The sequence below is a fragment of the Talpa europaea genome (assembly GCF_964194135.1).
Source record: "Talpa europaea genome assembly, chromosome: 4".
Lineage (NCBI taxonomy): Eukaryota > Metazoa > Chordata > Mammalia > Eulipotyphla > Talpidae > Talpa > Talpa europaea.
In genome coordinates, this window is record NC_140070.1 from 12297586 (window position 1) to 12316943 (window position 19358).

General features: G+C 40.4%; 1 protein-coding gene across 1 annotated transcript in view; it reads right to left on the reverse strand.

The window, feature by feature from the left end:
* Window positions 1-19358, reverse strand: part of GALNTL6 (polypeptide N-acetylgalactosaminyltransferase like 6) — a gene marked incomplete at both ends in the record, with an annotated part of 887471 nt that overhangs the window by 160735 nt on the left and 707378 nt on the right. Inside the window, 2 exons of the mRNA XM_084231985.1 lie at window positions 4207-4390; window positions 8148-8333. Of these exons, the coding sequence (XP_084088111.1) occupies window positions 4207-4390; window positions 8148-8333 (370 nt within the window). The remainder of the gene's footprint in view (window positions 1-4206; window positions 4391-8147; window positions 8334-19358) is intronic.

Sequence of the window (19358 nt, forward strand, 5' to 3'; positions counted from 1 at the left end):
AGGGAGCTGAGCAGAAAGGAGTAGTATTCAACAGACAGATGGGGTTTTGACAGGACAGCAGCCTCCTAAGTGGGCGACAGGAGCAGAGGTAATTGAATTCTGCACGTTGCCAACTCCGTCAGCTCTGGGGTTGAACACGGGGCCCGAGCGTGGATCCACCACAGCCCGGGTCTGCTTGACAAAAAATTCAAGTGTCAGTGCAAGGACTGAGAAACTTTTATAATTTGCACCATTTGTGATTCCTTGGTAGTGTCGTGAACTCATTTCTGCAGAAAGTGGGGGCCCCCTCTGTTACTACACTGTTGTGGGGTCAGTCTCTGGCATAGGCTCAGATAGCTTTTTCCAATGTATTCAGAGTAGGCTCCTTGCAATCGGCATCACCTTGCTGTGGGGACCAGAGGTCAGTGGGGCTCCGTGGACATCAGGATGTCTGTCTGCATTCTCAAAGAATGCAGATTATTTTAAGTTAAGAGCAGTAAAGACCTTGGAGATTTTGTCCTCAGTCCTTTTTCCTAGTCAGTGGAGAAATTACTGTTTTACCTAAAAGAATGTAATTTGGGGGTATCATCTAGGGGTAGGTTTATCCTCCCTGATAATCTCTTAACTCCAGGTGTAAAGAAGAGGACACCCCCTTCTTGTCTGTCATGTGAAGTCACCACGTCTCTGTCCTTGATGCTCCAGGTCCATGAATCCAAGAAAAACATGCCTGGTTCATTCCATTATACTTGAGAATTTATAACATGTGAATTCTCCACATGTATGTTGTTAAACTTTGGCCTTTTCTCCTACTAATCTGCCTGCTGTTAATTTATCTGTCCGAGTCAAAAGAAATCAGATGGGGTGGGGAAAATTTCCCTTGCACCCTAACAACTGCAAGTAGATGGTCATTATAATTTAGTCACTATTCCAGAATTTGGAAAGCCATATTGACTTTTTTTTTAAAGATTTATTTATTTATGCATATAAGAGCTGGGGTGCAGGCCAGAGATGCAGGGGATGAGAGGATTTGCCAGAGACAGAGTGGGGAGCAGAACAGGCAGAGTGACTGAAATACACTGCTGAGCAGTGGGTGAGTCAGGAGAGGTCTGCTGCGCCATGTGGGTCACCTCCCTGGCTGGGGATTGAACTTGTGCTACAGTAGCTGTGGATAGCTTCATAGTACTGTGTCTTAACCCCTTGTGCCACGAGGGAGGCCCTGGAAAGCCATTTTGGGTGCATTCTAGTCCTAAAAACATGGCAACATGGGAGAGCAGCACCCGCACTGTGGCTACTGTCTTGTCACCTGCCCTTAAGTAATGTAACAGGGTAATCCCCAGGGAAATGGGAAGTTCCAGGTTTCCTGCAGAGTAGGGAGAAGCTAGAGAAGACTGAAGGAGAGCAAGAAGGAGACCTGGAGGAGGCCCATGGAATGGAGAGACTTGTGAGGAAGCGGCCCTTGCTTCTTAGCCTTGGACTCTCACCAGGGACGTGGGGGACATTGAAGAGACAGAGGTGCGGGTGAGAGACCCCCGGGGAGGCTGACAATGGCAGACTTTATCTTGACTTGTATTTTCATTTTGCTCCTCTCCTTCCAGACTTGTCTCGCTCCTCTTGCCCCTTTCTGATGGATCCCCACCAGAAGGTGCCTTAGACTCGTGGCAAGCTCGTGGGCCTCAGTGATCCTGCTCTGACCCAGTCCTGTTTGGTTGAGCATTTATCCATGAGGGGATGGGTAGCTTTGGGTGTTTTGTGGTAAACGATTTTAAGTATATTCTTTCTCTTCTCTGTATTGCACACCAGTTGTATTAAAGTTCCTTTCCTTTGAAGGTCCTATGTATACTAAAGTATATTTTGTCTTGAGGTGGCACATGACATGGCAGAACCCATTTGAAGCTGGCAGGTTTGGGGACTCTGGGGTGGCCTATCTCCTGTCTAGTAACAGTAACAATTTTACCTGTTCCTCATCCTTTTTATCCTCTCTGTAGCCCCCAACTTGGCTTTAAATCACATCAGAAGCCAAGGCTTTCAGTGACTCCCTTTGGGAGAAAGCTGAAGAGCTTCTGTCAGCTGCACCCACTTCAGGTACTTACTGGAAGCTCACACTAAAAAACTTTAGTAGCTCTGAATAGCCCCCAAATCTTAAGGGAAGCATTTAGAAGAGTAATAAGGGACTTCATTATTTCTTCTCAGAAACACTCCAGCAATATGAAAATATGAAGAGGTCTACCTTCAGAAATTCTGTATACTTAATGAAGGTGTTTCATATCACTGGAGAAATGATTTCTCTCTTTTTTTTTTAAATCAGGCTAATGTTTTCTAAAATCCCCTTTGATTTCCCCAAGAGTTTGTCTTTTCAGACTAGAATTGGAGGAAACATTTTCCTGTTGTTTATTGTAATTTAAAATGTTAGCATTTGTGATATTGTGATTTATAATAAGTATATATTTGCTCTTCAACCCATTTCTGGCACAGAATTCCTGAAATCCTTGGATTTGTCTATGTGATGAAAAGGACAGCGGTGTCTCTTGTTAGGTTATTAAGGTGATCTCTGGAATGCATCTAGCAACGGGTTTGGTTGCCAGGAGAACTGACCTGTGATGACATGGCTGGCAATTTCAGTTGCCCCTTCCCAAACCTCTGGGGGAAGGGAGAGGATCTGGAGGCTCAATGAATGACCAGTGGCCAATACTTAAATCAATCATGACTGTGTAATGGAGCCTCCATAAAAACGCAAGAGGAGAGGGTTTGAAGAGCTGCTGCGTTGGTGGGTGCATGGATGTGCTGGGAGGGAGGTTTACTCTGATAGGTCACAGGAGCTGTGCCCTTGTCCCATATCTTCCTTTATGCATCCTTCCACCTGGCTGTTATTGAGTTGCATCCTTTTCAAACCAACCAGTAATTAGTAAGTAAACTGTTTTGCTGAGTTAAGTGTACTGTTCTAGCAGTTAATTGGAGCCAAGGAGGGGATTGTTGGACCCTCCAATCTGTAGCTAGTTTATTATAATTACAGGTGATGACCTGGACTTGCAGTTGGCATCTGACTCTGTGTGTGTGTGTGTTTTCTTGTACTACTGAATCCTTAACCCGTGGAACCTGACAAGTGTCAGAATTAAGTTGATTTACAGGACACCCTGGGTCAAGACAGCCTGGTGTTGGGATAATTGCTTGGTATTGTGTGGAAGTCTCCCCTTGAACATATGTTGAATTGGATCCAGGAACCTAAGGGAGTGCTGCAGAAGTGGTTTTCATGCTTGAGAACATCTCTTCTACAAACTTTATTGCGCATATTATTGATAGAGACAATGCGGATTTAATGCATCTAAATGCACTCTTAAAGAGTGTGCAAAGACTTGATTGCAGGCATTTTTCTAGTACTAAGAAATATAAGTTTTAAAATTAAAAAAATTTTAATGAGATCAAAAGGGTACAGTGGGAGGAATTGATAATAGTATGCCCTGGGCAATCTCTAGACAAACTTTTGAAAAGATTCACCATTAACCAATAATGACCGTTATGATTTGCCAAAGTAAGTGACATTTTGCTTTCCTTGACGTGTACACTTCCCATGTCCACATTGGAAAAACAAAGAATTTAACTTTGTAGGAATCAGTAGATGATTGTAAAAGTCCTCTCTTTATAGAACTTAAATTAGCAGCAGGGCCATCAAAGGTTATTTACTCTGGATATATCATTTTGACTGGATTCCCCAAGGTTTAGTGATGGGAGCACTTTCTCGGGAGCACTGCCTTCCCTCATCAAGAGGCAGTTCCCATCAGGCACAGATCATAGGCTGCAATGCTGTTTCCTATTTTATGTCAATTCCCAATTAAACCAAAGTATAATAGTGAACTGAAAGAATCCTTAAGGGAACAGTAAAAAGAATAGAGAGACCTGAAAATAAACGAGAACTACTCAGAGAATCACTACATGGGAGAATATGCATTCCTTCTCCATACATTTTCTGTAAAATCTGCATTTTCCTGATTCTCATCTGCATATGTGCTCTCACGCTTAGCAGAGTTTGAGAAGGGGTGATCCATGTATTCAGCACAGCCTGCAATTTTCTACAGCACGTAGGTCAGACCTTTCTCCAGTATTTTGCATATTGTTGCCACCTGTTTTGGGTCATTTTCTTAGCGATAGTTGCCCTCGTGGGTCTCAAGTTGATACACCTGGAATGAGTTACCTGCCCTCTCTCCCTTGGCCCCTCCCTGGGCTGCTACTCACTCAAAAGGGTCGCTGGGATCTGCCCTCTGGAGCTCTGGAGGGATGGGGATTCTTTTGTAGTACATTTCCCAGTCGAAGGCGCCTCGCATGGCATCCCCAGCTTGTGCCTCATACCCAAAGTGATTGTGGTCAATGACATCGATCATGGGGCACACGATGGTTTTGTGGTTTAGTGCAATTTGGTCTGAAAAATGAAAGCACAAAAATAGGAAATGACAGGCCTGTCTAGGTCATCTATCACTTTGCAGCAGAGAAGCCAAGAGCTTGCTATGGATGTGCCGCGCAGTCAGCCTGGCTGCCTGTGGTCATTAGAGCACTTGGCGGGGTCTGCTTCAAGGCTGGACTTAACGTGGCGGGACAGTGATTAGATACAATTAGTGTCTCTGTGTTTGCCTTTAAGAAAGTCATGTGCCAGACAGACTTGGAAGAACCATTTTGCTCTACCTCTGTCACATTTTTGCTCTGGCCTGTCCCCAATCTGTCATGATATAGCACATCCAGCATGCATGGAGTATAACCGGTTCTTGTGTTCCTTCAAGCATACAGCTGGGGCCTGCTGAGACAATACTGGCCTGTTTTTAGAGGTTCCAAAAATGTAAATATTTAACTTCATGTCTTTTTTTTTTAGCCTCTGATTTTACGGTGGCCTTGATTGCTGTCCTCCCCAGATGCCGACAGATCATCCACAGAATTCTTTGCTCTCACGCTTACCAGAGATTTCATCAAGTCCTATTTTGCTATTGTTCTTTGCTATAGGCTCTGCTTCTCAAGGCTGTATACTTTGATCTCCTATCATATCCAGAAAAATATTAACAATACGGCTATTATTATTCCTACTACCGTTAAATTCTTGAACAACTACTAAGTTATTTGCAGCTATGTTATTTCTAATTGCCCTGGTAAATCTGCGAGGTAGTTATTATTATTCCAAATCTCAAATGAAGAACTTGAGTTCAGAGGCCTTAAAAGGTGTGTCAAAGGTCACTCAACTTTGGAGATCAAGACCGAGGATGCAAGCCTATGTGAAGGGCTGAGTTGTAAAAACCTTGCCCTTCTGGCTTGCCATGGGGCTTCTCATGTGGCAGAAAGGGGAGCTCTTTTTCAGTTGCATCTCCCCCTTCTCCCTTTCCATGTTGATATCATTATTGTGAGGCACAGGGAACTGGCGCTGGCACATGTGACTCACCAAGAACAGCTACAAGTGAAGAATTTTCCCCCTAAGAATATGCATGGAACAATATTTGTTATAACAAACTAGCCCGGTCTAGTAGAACTTTCATTAAGCATGAACTTCTGCTTTCTGGTTATTGGGGAGACCTTGGTTCATGGCATGTGGAAGAAAATATATTTAAATATCTTTAAAAAAGAAAAAAAAATCTACTGTCTAGAAAGAATGAGGTTTGGTTGTTTCAGTATTGTTATTTTAATGACACCGATGTGGCAGGGTGTGAAAACTCCAGCATCTTGTGGCATCTCTCCTAGATCTCTATGCCTTTTCTTTCATTCAGCCCTTCATTCATTCACATTTCACCAGCTATAGATTGAGTAGAAATCATGTGCCTGCCACGGTTCTAGATTCTGGGATTATAGCAGGGAATGGCCACCGCACGAAAAATCTCTGTCTTCAGGAATGAAGCAAAGACAGTCAATATACATGATAAATAGCTAAGTGAGACGTAGTATGTTAGAAGGTGATAAATAGGATGGAAGGAAAATATGGTGGGGCAAGGGAAATGCCGAATGCTGGCATGTGGAAAACATTGCAATTTTAGATAGTATGGCCCCATAGGCCTTGGAGAGCCTGGGGGTCACCTCAATCTCATTTCAGTTAATTAGCAGAGAGAGACCCCTCCCTAGCCCAGCACTATTTCAAGTTAATCTCCACCAAGGGCTCTAGGAGCATCCATTTTCACCTGGGCAAGCATTACAGTGGGTTTTAATCTTTATCTAAATGGTATTTCCCCCTGGATGTCTTTGACAGAGGAGAGCATCATTGCAGTGTCCAAAATATTTCTTCTATCACTTCTGCAGATATTTTAGTATTAAGGTCTCAGTGACTTTCTTCAATCAAATTCAGAACCAGGTTGATTTACAAGTTCCTTGACCAACAAGGAGTCCCAAGGTGACCCAAAGAGAATGAGTCTGTTAAATTAACTGTCAACTTTCCCTTCAAATTTCCTTCCAGCTCTCATCCAGCCGCACTAGCTGGGGTGAAAGCAGCATGACTAATTTCTCATCTAAGGCTTGTGCCTACATTTCAATTTCCAGGGATCAAACAAACAGACTCTTAATGGGAAATTGAAATTCAGGTATAATCCCAAGGTGAAAAATGAACCAAGAAACAGCGTGGCTCCGCCCGCTTTTTCATTTTGGATGATGTGTTGGACACCGATAGAGGAAAATAAAACAGATAGTGATCCTGAGCTTGAATCATTTCTTATCCATCAGGCCTACAGGAAATGAAATGCTTTAATGAGAAAAAGTGGGTTTCTCTTTACTCTCTGTCTTTTTCTTTTTTTCTATTTCTTCCCCCTTGCAGATTCAAATGAACAATCAGGGGCTCAATAATTGGCATTTAGGGATTGCTCTGCTTCGTAAATAAATTAGGACTTTGGCTGAGTTCCTTGAGTATTCAACAGCACATAGGACAAATTCAGTTTGAGGGAATCTCACCGTTGCTGATGAAATTCTAAATTGCTATGTCCTTGGACAAGCTACTTTTAATTAAAAGCTCAGAGCAGGCTCCGGCCTCAGAGCAGTGAAACATTCCTGTTGATGAGGATGGCCGGGCATTCGTCTGCAGGGATGTGTGGATGGGGGGTGTGCTGGGGGCTTAGTTGCTGGTTATTTCCTGTTTTAAATCCTATGCAGTTTCAATTGAGCCACCCGATTTCTCCCCCCTCCCCCCTCCCCCATCTTTAACTAATGGAGCTTTGCTGGTTCAAGCTGAAATCCTACACAATCATCAATAGCAAATCATTCTTTCTCAGGCAAGTATTATGGAAGCAGTTGCTACTGGCTTTAGTTCCAAGACCAGGGATATATTTACAATAAAAGTTGATTTAATGAAATCTGGAAGAATAGAAAGAAAGACAATATGGGTGCACCAAAAACTTTAAGAAACACCTGGCTTTTTTTAGGCTTTTGGTTTATGTCTGATTCACTAGTGGACTTTATATCTGACTTTACTGGGAAATAAAAAACAAAACAGTTCAGTTTGCATTGAACCACATGAATGTTTTGTAGGCCGAAAGGCCTCCAGTTCTTTCTTGTGTCTAATGGTTCAAGTGCAAGGCGTCAGAGCCACTGTGAGCCTTCGAGACGGATGGATAGCAGCTCTCCATGTGCAAGACAGTTTATGTCAATGCATAGGATCACATGCTGAGGGCTGCAGGCTGGTGCCAGAAGTGAAAAGGAGGTCTGGCATTATGAATCTCAGAAAATGTCAAGGTGTTTTAACTGTAATCTGGGGCTGAGTAATTTTCTTTAGGTCCTAACAGCCCTATAATAATTGTTAAACTATGTGTGTGTGCATTGAAATCTTACCGTCCTTATAGGTAGTGTTTCCCCCACTTTATTCTTTACGTTTCCCCCACTTTATTCTTTACACGGTGACTATAACTGCAGTACAGGAAACTTCTAAGAGAATTGAAACCGTTCCAGTCCTGAAGCTAGATTGCAGTTGGCATTATCTAAAATGTCGATTTTAATGCAGTTTTCCATTTAGCTGTTTGTCCTCAGCTGTGGTTAAGATAGAATAGAATTCATGGCTCCTATGTAAAAACTGTGGACGGGATCTCTAGCCTTCGTTGCTGTCACTGCAACAAGCAAGCCACGTGCTCCCTCTGCTGGGAGCCAGTCCCCAGCCTGCCCCTGCCCACCCCTCCCCAGCAGGCCCCATTGGGGTGTGTACTGGGGTGTGTCCTGGGGTGTGTACTCACTGAGGAGCGGCGGCAGCCAGTTCACATTGACCTCGCAGTGAGAGTCCAGGAAGGTCAGCACTTCCCCTCTGGCCATCGACGCCCCCAAGAGTCGGGTGCGAATCAGTCCTTCCCTTTTCTTGGTGCGGACAATCCTCACTTTGGAAAACCGGGCCATATATTCTTCTAACTTCTCCTTCAAGTGTTCTGGGAAGGAAGCAGAGAGTGCACAGAAAGAGCACGAAGCATTAGTTTCAGGGGACTTGTTCATGGGGTGATGATCGAGAATGTGTGAAAGGCGGATACAAGCTTAAGTCCATTTTTCTCTTCATCTGGAGGGGAGATACAAATAAGATTTTATGCTTTGAGATTTTATACTTTATATTTTCCAAAGTGCTTCCTAAACTGCAAATCCTGGCCCCGGAACGCTGACACATTAGCGCTCTACCGCGTGGTCACCGTGGCCCGGCTGCCACCAGCACCAGCCCTGCTGCGTGTGTTCCAGAGTGGCATCTCTCCTCTCTGCTTCCTGATGGGGTTGTGGGAACTCGCCCACCTGCCGGTCCTTTCTGGCAGCCTTGCTGTGTTCTCAGGGATGAAAATAAAGCATGTAAAACCACAAGAAAGAAAAAAAGTGGCATCAAGTCAACAAGACCTAAGCAGACCATCTCCCCCTACAAAGTAACAGCAAGCTGGTGAGCCAGGCTGGCATCTGGTTTCAGATTTGAAATGGCGAAGGGGCCAACTCACTGTGAAAAGAAAGGGGAAGGCAGGTGAGTTTCCACCAACTCACTAGGAACCTAGCTACTTAAGATTGGAAAATAAAACTTTAGAAGTATGTCTGCTTCTAATTAAAAGCAAACAGTGGGGATAGAATCACAGCAGGTAACTTATTTAGTAGAATAAAACATTTCCACTGGCTTTCCATGGGATATGTACTGGTATAATCCGAATCCTCTGCTTTCATTCTTCCATATCGAAGGCATTATGAGGGCTTTACTGGAGTTTCTTGAAATAGAATCTTAGTATGCAGTGTACTCTGTAGTTTTCACTTGCAAACTTTCTCTGCATGTCTGCAATCAAGGGCAATGTTATTATTAAGTCTCCTCCTATAGTCACAGGGACTCATGGAAGGATTTTTATGACCCTTCACTGCTATCCAGTTTACCAGATGTCAGAATTTCTCTGCACTGGATTTCCTCTGTACATAAGCGTATATTGTTCTTCTTATTGCTTCTTATTAGTATGGTGTTTTTAAAATTCTCAATTTCCTTTTTTTTTCTTGACTGCCCTTTAACTATATTTTACAAATGGGGCATTTAAAGAATATTTACTTTCTGATTGTCACTGTAAAGGAAGACCTGTGGAATCTTTCACGAGAATGTTCTTTTGTTTTATACTATGTTTATTGAGATCATATTGTTCTACAAATTTGTATATGCTTTTGGGGCTCAAAATAAGTGCCCCTCTATTTTTGTTCTTCCTGAAATGAAGAGAGAGATGGAGGTAGACAACAGAAAGCAGTAGCTATAGGATCACGAGTCAGAAGAGGCCCGTTGGGATGTCTCAGCAGTGGAATAGAAGAGCAATGTCTTTGAACTCTCTAATTCTTGATTTCTTCACCTACAAAAATAGGGAAGCTAGGGGATTTTACTTCCCACCTACAGTATGGTGCAGGGTTAAGGTTTTGGTTAGAGATCTGAGGGTATTCAGTGTTCAATAAACAGTAAGTAAATAATTGGAGATGCCAGTAAGTCACTTATATTTAGTACATGCTTGTGAAACTGAAGAAAAGCTTTGGAATGGTAAGTCTGAAATATGAAAAAGATAGGATTTTCTAGTTCCTAGTGAGATTTTGATAATTTATCATCTTCTTTGTACTGGAAATTTAAAGAAAAAGCTTTTGGCCAGTAAGAAACAGATATGAACATATGGGCTCTCACTATCTACGCCAGGAGGCTGGCTTCCCCATCTCTGCCTCCTGCCCATCTCCCTTTTGCTTACTCCTCCCCTGCTTCTTTCCATGTGATCTGTGAAGATGCCAAGAACTCTACAACATAGCATCACTGTGAATAAGACTGGAGCTTTACCCTTGTTAAAGATACAAAACAGAGACCCACGCCCCCTGTGCAGTCAAAGGCAAGGACTAAGTGATGAGTGAGCAATACCAGAGCAGTGTGTGTGCCAGTCTGTAAACTCTGGGTCCTGATAGGAGTTCCCACAGAAATAAACGCTTAAGAAAACCTTCTAATCTCTTTACTGTAATTTATTCAGACATTGAAATCCTCTGTGACAGCCATTTACAAACAAGAGTAATTCTCTAAGTCTATTTGTAAATCGGTTGTTTGTACCACAGAATGTATTGTCTCCCGGAAAGTGTTACGACAGTTATTAGGAACTGAAAATAGATCATGAATATCTGTGAAATCCACCAGAATCATTTTTTTCTTTTACTTTATTGATGTTTTATGATATTATGTATCAGAAATATAGCTTCAGGAATATCTATAATACACACCCCACTGCCAAAGTTTTAGTTACCACTGACCGCTATCCAGTTGACCCCTCTACCTTCACCATCTACTCTAGTAATTGCCACCATTTTGTTGCCAGCATTTAAGGTTTTGTTTTGTTTTTGTCCATTTGTTGTTTCTTAATTTGTCACTTATTTTGTGAGATCACTCAGCATCTCTTTTTCAAGGTGAGGTATATATACACAGTAGAATACTACTCAGGCATTAAAAAAAAGATGAAATCTTGACCTTTTGCAATAACATGGATGGCCCTTGAGATGATTATGCTAAGCAAAGTAAGACAGGACTTTTTCTTCATTCTTCAAACTTCATGGTTCTTTTGTCAAATATACTCAATGAGTGCCATCTTGGCAGTTCTGGCACTTTCACTTCTTTCCATACAGACTCCTAAGAACCAAAGGGGTCTCTCTTGGGAAGAGATGAGTAATTCTCTTGGGCAGCATACGAGGAAGTGGGTCTAGAAGACAGTCCCACCCAGGTATTCAAAAGCAAGAATCAGAGTACGGGCTGAGGGTGGTGGTCTTGAGATTCAAATAGACTTGCACACTATTTAGTTTATAGAAAATTCTCTTGAACTCAAGGGCCCATCTATACCTGCTTCTTTCCCCTCTATGCACATTTTCTGAATCTTTGTTTTTTCTCTTTTATGAAAGCCCATTTCAAGGTACTAACAGGATTGTACCATATGAATTTACTAAGTAAAAGGGGTTTGACCTTAACTAGGGTCCCCCAAATGTTCAGGTCAGTTCCTCCAGGTTGAACTTTGTGGTGATAATTAGGCAGGTTTGCCTCACAGTAATGATTCAGTTGACTGCCCTAGTGAGGGGCCCCTTCTCTCTTAGCAGTTCAGTTGTAACATCTAATTACCCATAACTCACAATGAAGACAGGTCTCATCAGTCTAATTAGCAAATCAGACTCATTCAAGGGAGTTATGGGGATGGTGGCAATGGCTTTAAATTAAAAGCATTTTGTAGTTCTTTTATATGAACAGATTTTAGATTCATTTCTAAAATATTATTCAAATGATTTTAAACATGATTTTATATTATTTTAATTCAAGTGTAGTATCATTGAAAAGTCCTTTTGACTCATTTAATGTTAAATAATGAGAGAATTTATAGTATTTTTATAAAACAATTTCATTTGTAGAACCATTATAATGTTTTTGGTTGGTGGCCCTTCACTGTAAGTGGATATTTTACTGTTAAAAAATCACTGAATGATGTCCTGATTACCCGAAAGAGTGGCCACAACTTCAAATACCCCAGGTTTTGCCAGGGTTTAATTTCAACAATAATAATGAAAGGTTGTTTTCACATTAAATTGTGGTATCTTGCTACTGTGAATATTAAATTTTAGCAGGTTTCTGAATGTATTGTTCCCCTTTTTTAAAGGATCTTACTTATGCCCTGTGAACTTTTATGGAGAATATATCATTCATTAGTGAGTTTAGTGTTTAGGGTAGCAACTAAACACTAAAGATAACACCTTAACGATTTGCACAGTCAGGAGTCAAGGGCATGAGGTCTAGACCTGTTGCTGGCTGGGCCCAGGCCTTTGATAATCACTTGATCCCTTTCAACCCCATTTCATCAGGTATAAAGTTAAGGGAATGTGGTGATCTTCTATTCCTTCTAGTTCTATGATTCTATGATGTCCCTTGTGAAATTTTACTGATAGAGCAGATACAGTCCTATCAAATACTTCAATTTTTCCTAAAAATCTTTCTCATGGTTTGTATTTCACTGTTTCCTTGGGCTTTGTCTCAGTTTTGAAAGCAAGAGTCAAATAAAAATAAAGCTCACATCTATCAAAGGCTTAGTCAAAAAGCAAACTCCAGGGGATTTTCTTTGGTCAATACAGCCTCTCTCTAATCTTCTGCAGTTCACTGTCTATAAGATTGTCACTGATGTCAAAATAATGACTTTGAAGCACTGTAAGTTCATCAAAGACATAAGTCTATTCAATCAGTTGTGTTTACTATGTCAGAAAAGTGTGGTAGAAGTTTTAAACAGTTTTCTAATCTACTTCTGCAATCCCTTCAGGGACTGCTCTCGAGGGGACAGTCCATGACCATCAACATTACAAGCCATGGCCAGGGTGACCTCAGTGGAGAACTCCCGGAGGCCAAACAGCTTGCCCTTTAGCTCAGCAGCTGATATTGAGTCCCTATAATTTGTTGCCCAGTTCTTCCATTTCCACAAAATCCCCCAATTTACATCACAAGGGGAGAGCAGGAGGGGCAAAGAGACACTATCTATCTCAAGATATGGATTTGTGTATTTCAGTACATACCTATGGAGATGAAATTTCTTTGATGTTTATACTTTGGTACTGGCAGAATGTCGTAGAGCGTGACCTTTGATCATATAGAGTAGTGAGTCCTAATTATAAGTTCTGGAAGGAAATGTGCTATAAATATACAGAAATATAAAAATATTAAACTTTTAAGGTTAATCCTTATATGATAAGAATATACTATTGAATGCAACTCAGCATTCTGGGAAATTTAAGGTTTTATCACAGTGACAAGAAATACTTCACAATTAGACAATATATTTTTCTGTTTCTTATCTACTTGGGATACGTGATACCTATGTATATTTTAACCCAAAGTGGCAATGTTAAGGATAACCCGACATAGTAGGTCCTCTAGAAACTTTTCTAAACTCGTTATGCAGGAGAAATAATATAGATTTTAAAGACTCTAGCTGAATTCCTGAAACATGTCAGTCTTTTTTTTTTAATATCTTACCAGGTGATTCATGTCTTTTAATTATTTGTTTATTTTTAAAGATTTATTTATTTTTATGCAAGAATTGGGTTACAGGCCAGAGATGGGGGGGGGGTGTGTGAGAGGATTTACCAGAGACAGAGTGGGGAACAGAGCAGGCAGACAGACTGAAGTACACTGCTGAGGGGAGCAGCGGGAGAGACAGGAGAGATCTGTCCTGCCATGTGGGTTTCTCCCTGGCCGGCCGGGAATCAAACTCGTGCTGCAGTGGCTGCGGATTGCTTTATAGGTTGTGTCTTAACCCCTGTGCCACCAGGGAGGCCCAAACTTGTCAGTCTTTTTGTGTCCTGGTTGACCACACTAAATCTGTCTTTTTTGATAGCATTCAAATATAGACATTTTCACATTATCTCTACAGCACAAAATATTCAACTAGGAAAGCAATAGAATTGCTGAAACCATATTCAATTGCTTCTATTATGATTGCAACTGGGTCCTATCTCTGAATGTCCTTTTTTTCCATTCTTTTAATATGCAAGGCAATTTAAGTCATTTGCAAAATAGCTGGGGACATGAACCTTAAATAAATGGACAAAATACTTTCCAGTTAATATTAAAAACAGAATTAGAATATCACCCTTTTGCAACCTCTAATGAACTAGTGGATCAAGCCATCAACAATTACTAATATCACAAAAGGAATTAGTGTCCACCTATTATGTGCCTCCTGATAAAGGCCATATCACTTGCCAAAAGCACTGTATTCTTGCCAAAAGCATTGATTCTGAATTTGATCATGCTCTTAGATCTAACTACCAACATATAAGAAATAAAGGATTGAAGAATATGTTAAAAGGCATATCAGGGATGTAATCAGCAAAATCTAAACAATGGGTGATCCCCAGACCCAATGTCTTGATTTTTTTCAACAGATAAATTACCAGAAAAGAAAGAAAAGAAATGGAAAGAGACTCCTAAAGATTAAAGGACACTTAAGAAACACATCAACCAGTCTCAGTGAGAGGATCCTGATTGAAAAATATAGTTGAGAAAGAACAAAAGCCACCCCCGATGTCTGAGAATAGGTCTGCTGTTCATGGCTAGTTCATCTTGTTTTACTGCTGGATATAACAGCCTCACAAGTCAGCAGCATCTGACAAGGTCACTCTGAGACTATGGCAAAATGAAGCAAAAACAAGATCACTGTGAAACCCACAGTGTACCAAATATTCTCCTCTTTTGGCTAAGATAAACAACTGCTGTTTTTTTTTTTTTATCAATTATAGCTTTATCAGTTATACAAAGAACTTGAGATATTTCTCACCCTAAGAGACCTCTTGACTTTGGAAAAAAGTCCCCCAAAGGATTCTTCCTAATCTACTAGTTATCAAATATTCTATAAGGAAAGAAGAGTGAGTACTGAAAATGGCATTTTCCATGTAGAATTCAACAGCTACCAAAGTAACAAAACAGTACAGACACCAAAGTTTTAGGACTGAAGTGTAAGAAAAGCCTTTTCCCTTTCTGCAATATAGATTCATTAAGAGCACCTTCCTCAAAATAACCTAGTTCCAATCTACATGTCCTCGTGATCATCAAGCTCACAACACTGGCTTAAAAATATTTGTGCCAATTCCTCTCTGTACACCTTACCTCCTTCAGTCTTAGTTGTGTGGACTGCAGGCTGTTGCCTTTTCTTAGCCTTCCCTCTTCATTATCAATTATATCAGGGACCTAAATGATAATTTGTACATGATTATCTTAATCCCAGTCCAATATTTACCAATACATCTTTTAAATATCATCTTCCCCCTTTCCAAGAAATCTCATTTCCTTATGTTTTAATGATTTCCTTAATCTCCAAGGCTGTCAAAATTACTCATTTTTATAAGGTAATATGTCTTGAGATAGAAGGGGAAACTACTTAAAAATTATCAAAGAAGAAACATCAAAAGATCCAGTATATTCATGTTTTACCCTCTAAAATCCTTAGAAGTCACTTTTATAAATTTCACAATTTCCTTGCTACTTAAAAAACTTATTAATGTCTTTTGTTGAACACTGGTGATTTTTAAAGCAATTTTTTAGTATTCTAACATTAATGCAACTGTTAATTTTTGATTTACTTGTGCCTGCACATATATTCATAGTTTAAATAAGTAGCCTTTTGTTAAGCTAGTCTGACTCTTAATGTCCATCTCTAGAAATTAGGACTAAGAGTAAGTTTTTCCCATATAAATAACTAATGATGTCCTATAGATTATTTTGCAAAGGCAAAAGAGGATGAGAAATGAAAACTGTGGGCCTAAATTATTATTGGGTAATGTTAGCACATGACCAAGGGGTACCCAGGTACTCCAAACTATTAAGAGGTGTACTCTGAAAGGAATTTGTCCATCTGTGTGCACAAAGGCAAAGGAAGCAGACTCTTAGTAATACACATTTTTAATAAAATTAATGTGCATAGATCAAGAGAGAAACAAGAAAGGGCATTTCCAATGAAACTGTAAAAATTACCCATCCCCTAATGGGCAAAGGCCCAGTGAAATAGGCTTGGCCTAAGCAGGGCTGCTGAGGCCTGAAAGCTTGCCACAAGTCTAAGGTATCTTCTGGAAGGGCACCACAAGAAAGGTGTTAGGCAGATCCCAGAGAACTTGGATAGAAGGAAAGAGAAAATGCAAAATATAGCACATAATCCAACATGAAGTCAAAATAATGGTGGCGATAGTCTCTGCCAAGAACCAGGAGCAGCCTCTCCCTGACATGTCTCTCCTCCATGTCTCTCCTTCAAATCATCTTGCACGAGGTGAAGGTGAAGGTAAAAAAGAAAGAGACAGCCAGCTCTGTCTTCCTGCCATTTTATACAAGTCCACCTGGATGCTCACCTCTGCCCCCAGTAGTTCCCCTTGCTCAAGGGTTCAGTTCATGGCACACTGGAACTTGTAATCCAAGGTGACTGTGTAGAAGTGGGGGTGGGGAAAATGGCACCCATTCTATGCTCCTCTCTCAGAGAAGTGTTTCAGTAGCAGTGTGAGCCACATCTACAAGGCTATTAGAAAGGTGAAGTCACAGCCTCTCATTGAACCCAAATATTGAATATATCAAATCAGCAAGCTTCATAGAATCCACCCTGAACTTTATGGGATTTATAAATTCAGTTACGCAATTTTTAGAAAACTCAAGGTGATGAAAAACCAAAGCCAGGATATTTGAGAAAAGGGAGAAATTGATCTTCAGTGAGTGAAAAAGCATGTAATTCAGGTAGAACAAAAAACAAGAACAAAGCAAACTCTAAAATGCCATATACCAGCACAGATATTAAAAGGGAGCAATAAAATCTGCCCTTTCAAAACTACTTTCAATTCTAAGTTTCTTTCCAGTTGGAAAAAAAAAAAAACTAGTCTAATTCAAATATACATGCTAAAAGCCATTTTGTTTTCTCCAGTTTCTTTAGAAACATCAAGTTGAGTTGCTAGGTGGAATGCCACATGGGTAGAGTTCTCAGTACCTTAATCTCAAATTAGCATGTGTATAGTGATTGAATAATGTCACCTATAACTGCCAAACAGCCATAAAGACCTCTGGGGTTTGGCTTGACTTCACAATAAATAAAGACAAATTGGAAAGAATTCCTCCGAACAGTTAGTGTGAGAAAAATGCTTTGTCAAAATTTCAATTTAGATGAGACCAGAACTAAATTAAATGTCTGGGAATTGGTCCTGTTCCCAAGGCTACAGAAACTCTGAGTTCTCTTAATATTCTTGTACTGCAGTATAGAAGGAGGCATGCAGGAAATGGGCTGTCTGCCCTTGTTGAGGAAAATTGACCTGCTAAAGGTATGTCTCTCATGGAATTGCTCCATTTCTTGATGATGCTATTAAAGAATGAAAAGGAAAGGTTCATATAAGATATTGTCTTCAAATTGGTTTCAAATTTTAAAAATAACATGTTAAGAGGAACAAAAATGCATCTCATATTCTTGAATGAAAAGAACCAAAAAGATAATATGACAATATGTGGACATTATAACAATAGAATAGTAAATGACAATAATGATATCTATATTGAGTGCTTGTAATATTTCTAAGCATTATATTAAGACATAGTCATATATTGATTTATTAGGTCCTCATTTTACTGATGAGAAAAATTATACTCATTTACAAATGAGGAAAGTGAAGGTCAGGAAAGTTAAGTTGGCCTAAGATCCTGCAGTAAAATAGTCCTGGAAATATTGTTAAGTACCCAATAAATGTCAAGGATTATATTTTAGGAGGAAAAAACCCTCAAACCCAATTGTACCATTTCAAGTATAAGGAAATTTAATATAGAGAATTAGATACAAAAACAATGTGTAATTATTACAGAAGACCTAGAAAACTTAGGCAGGTGGGAAGGAAGGGGAAAAAAAAACACTAAATTTTACTACCAATGTCAGTCATTGCTAATAAACCAGAGAAAGACAAATATTGGATCTATCATGTAAATGTGGACTCTTAAAAAAAAAAAAGTGGCAGTCATAGGAACGGAGAGTAGAAATTAGGTTGCCAGGGCCTAGGGCAGAGGGTGAGGGACTAATAGGGACAGAAGGGTAAAAGGAGCAAAGTTGTAGTTAGATGAATAAGGTCTGAGGGTTTAATGACAACACAGTGATGATAGTTGATAGTAACTGTATAACTGAAATTTGCTAAGCAGCTGGAACTTACATGTTCTCTCCTCCTAACCACCCACTCCGCTCCCCAGAGGCAAACATTGGAGGTGATGTGGTAATTCAATGTACCCATCATCGTACTGGACACTTTAAACATCTTAGTTTTCTCTACTATACCTCAATGAAGCTGAAAAAGTCAATCGCTGTCCATGTTTTCCTTTATTGGTGCTTATATTTAGACCCTATGTGTTCTTTTAAATCTAATATTAAAATTGTTCAGGTTAATATCATGAAATATTACATTTTAAATGTGCCATATTTTTTTCCTTATTGTTGATTTAAGTTGTTTACATGACTGTAGTTACCCTCAGAAATAATAGAGAATGAAACTTTCTTGAGTGTTTCTTTATAATTTTCCATAGAAGGGATTCCAAGAGCTGGAACTAATACGTCATAGAGAATGAGTGTTTAAGTGAAAAGGCTATAACAATTCATCTCTTTGGAAGAGACAAAGCTCTGTGTCACTTGCTAGGATGTGTAAGTATTTGGCATGGGGAAGAGAACTCATCCTTGGCCATACGATCCATTCGCTATTGAAAAGAACTGGAGCTCTCTCTCATGCCACCAAACCACCACCACCTCTCATAGGATCTCTCGTCTCTCCTGGTAAACAGGATGAACTCTCTGCACCCCCAGGGTTCCACCCTGTCCTCTGTGCACTTGGCCCCCTTCCTTATGATCTTCCTGACAACATGGCCTCTGCAAGGTGCCCCATCTCTTCCCGGCATCCTCACCTTTGGTTTTTCTACAGACTCACTCCACTTTTAAACCAAAATGTTGTGCTAGCCAGCCCTCTTCTTAGCAAGCAGACCTTCAACCATGCTCTCCTCCAGCTTCTCTCCACTTCGTCTAGTTCGTTTTTCAGCAGGATTTTGTGAAGGAGCCATTTAGATGGCTATACTGCATCTCCCCCTACTTGCTACCCCTTCTGTGCATTCACTCTCAGTGTTCATGGGGCTCTGTGCAAATAGCAGTGCCCCAGAGACCATGACCATCTACCTTTGGAAACTGGCAGGGGCTTTGTTTCAGAGGGGACTCCCTCTGCCAAGGCACAGCTCTTGTGTAGATGGAGAGTAGAAGGCATGGGATGAGAAAAACTGAATTGGAAGTAGAGCTGGAAAGGACAAAGCGAGTCATTATCAAGGAAATGATTTCGAAGTTCACTGACAGAGAAGAGAAAATGGGTTCTGAAGCATTTGGGTCTAATTGTGAGGATAGAGTACTTTTGTGGTCACCTGCAGGTTAATTCTG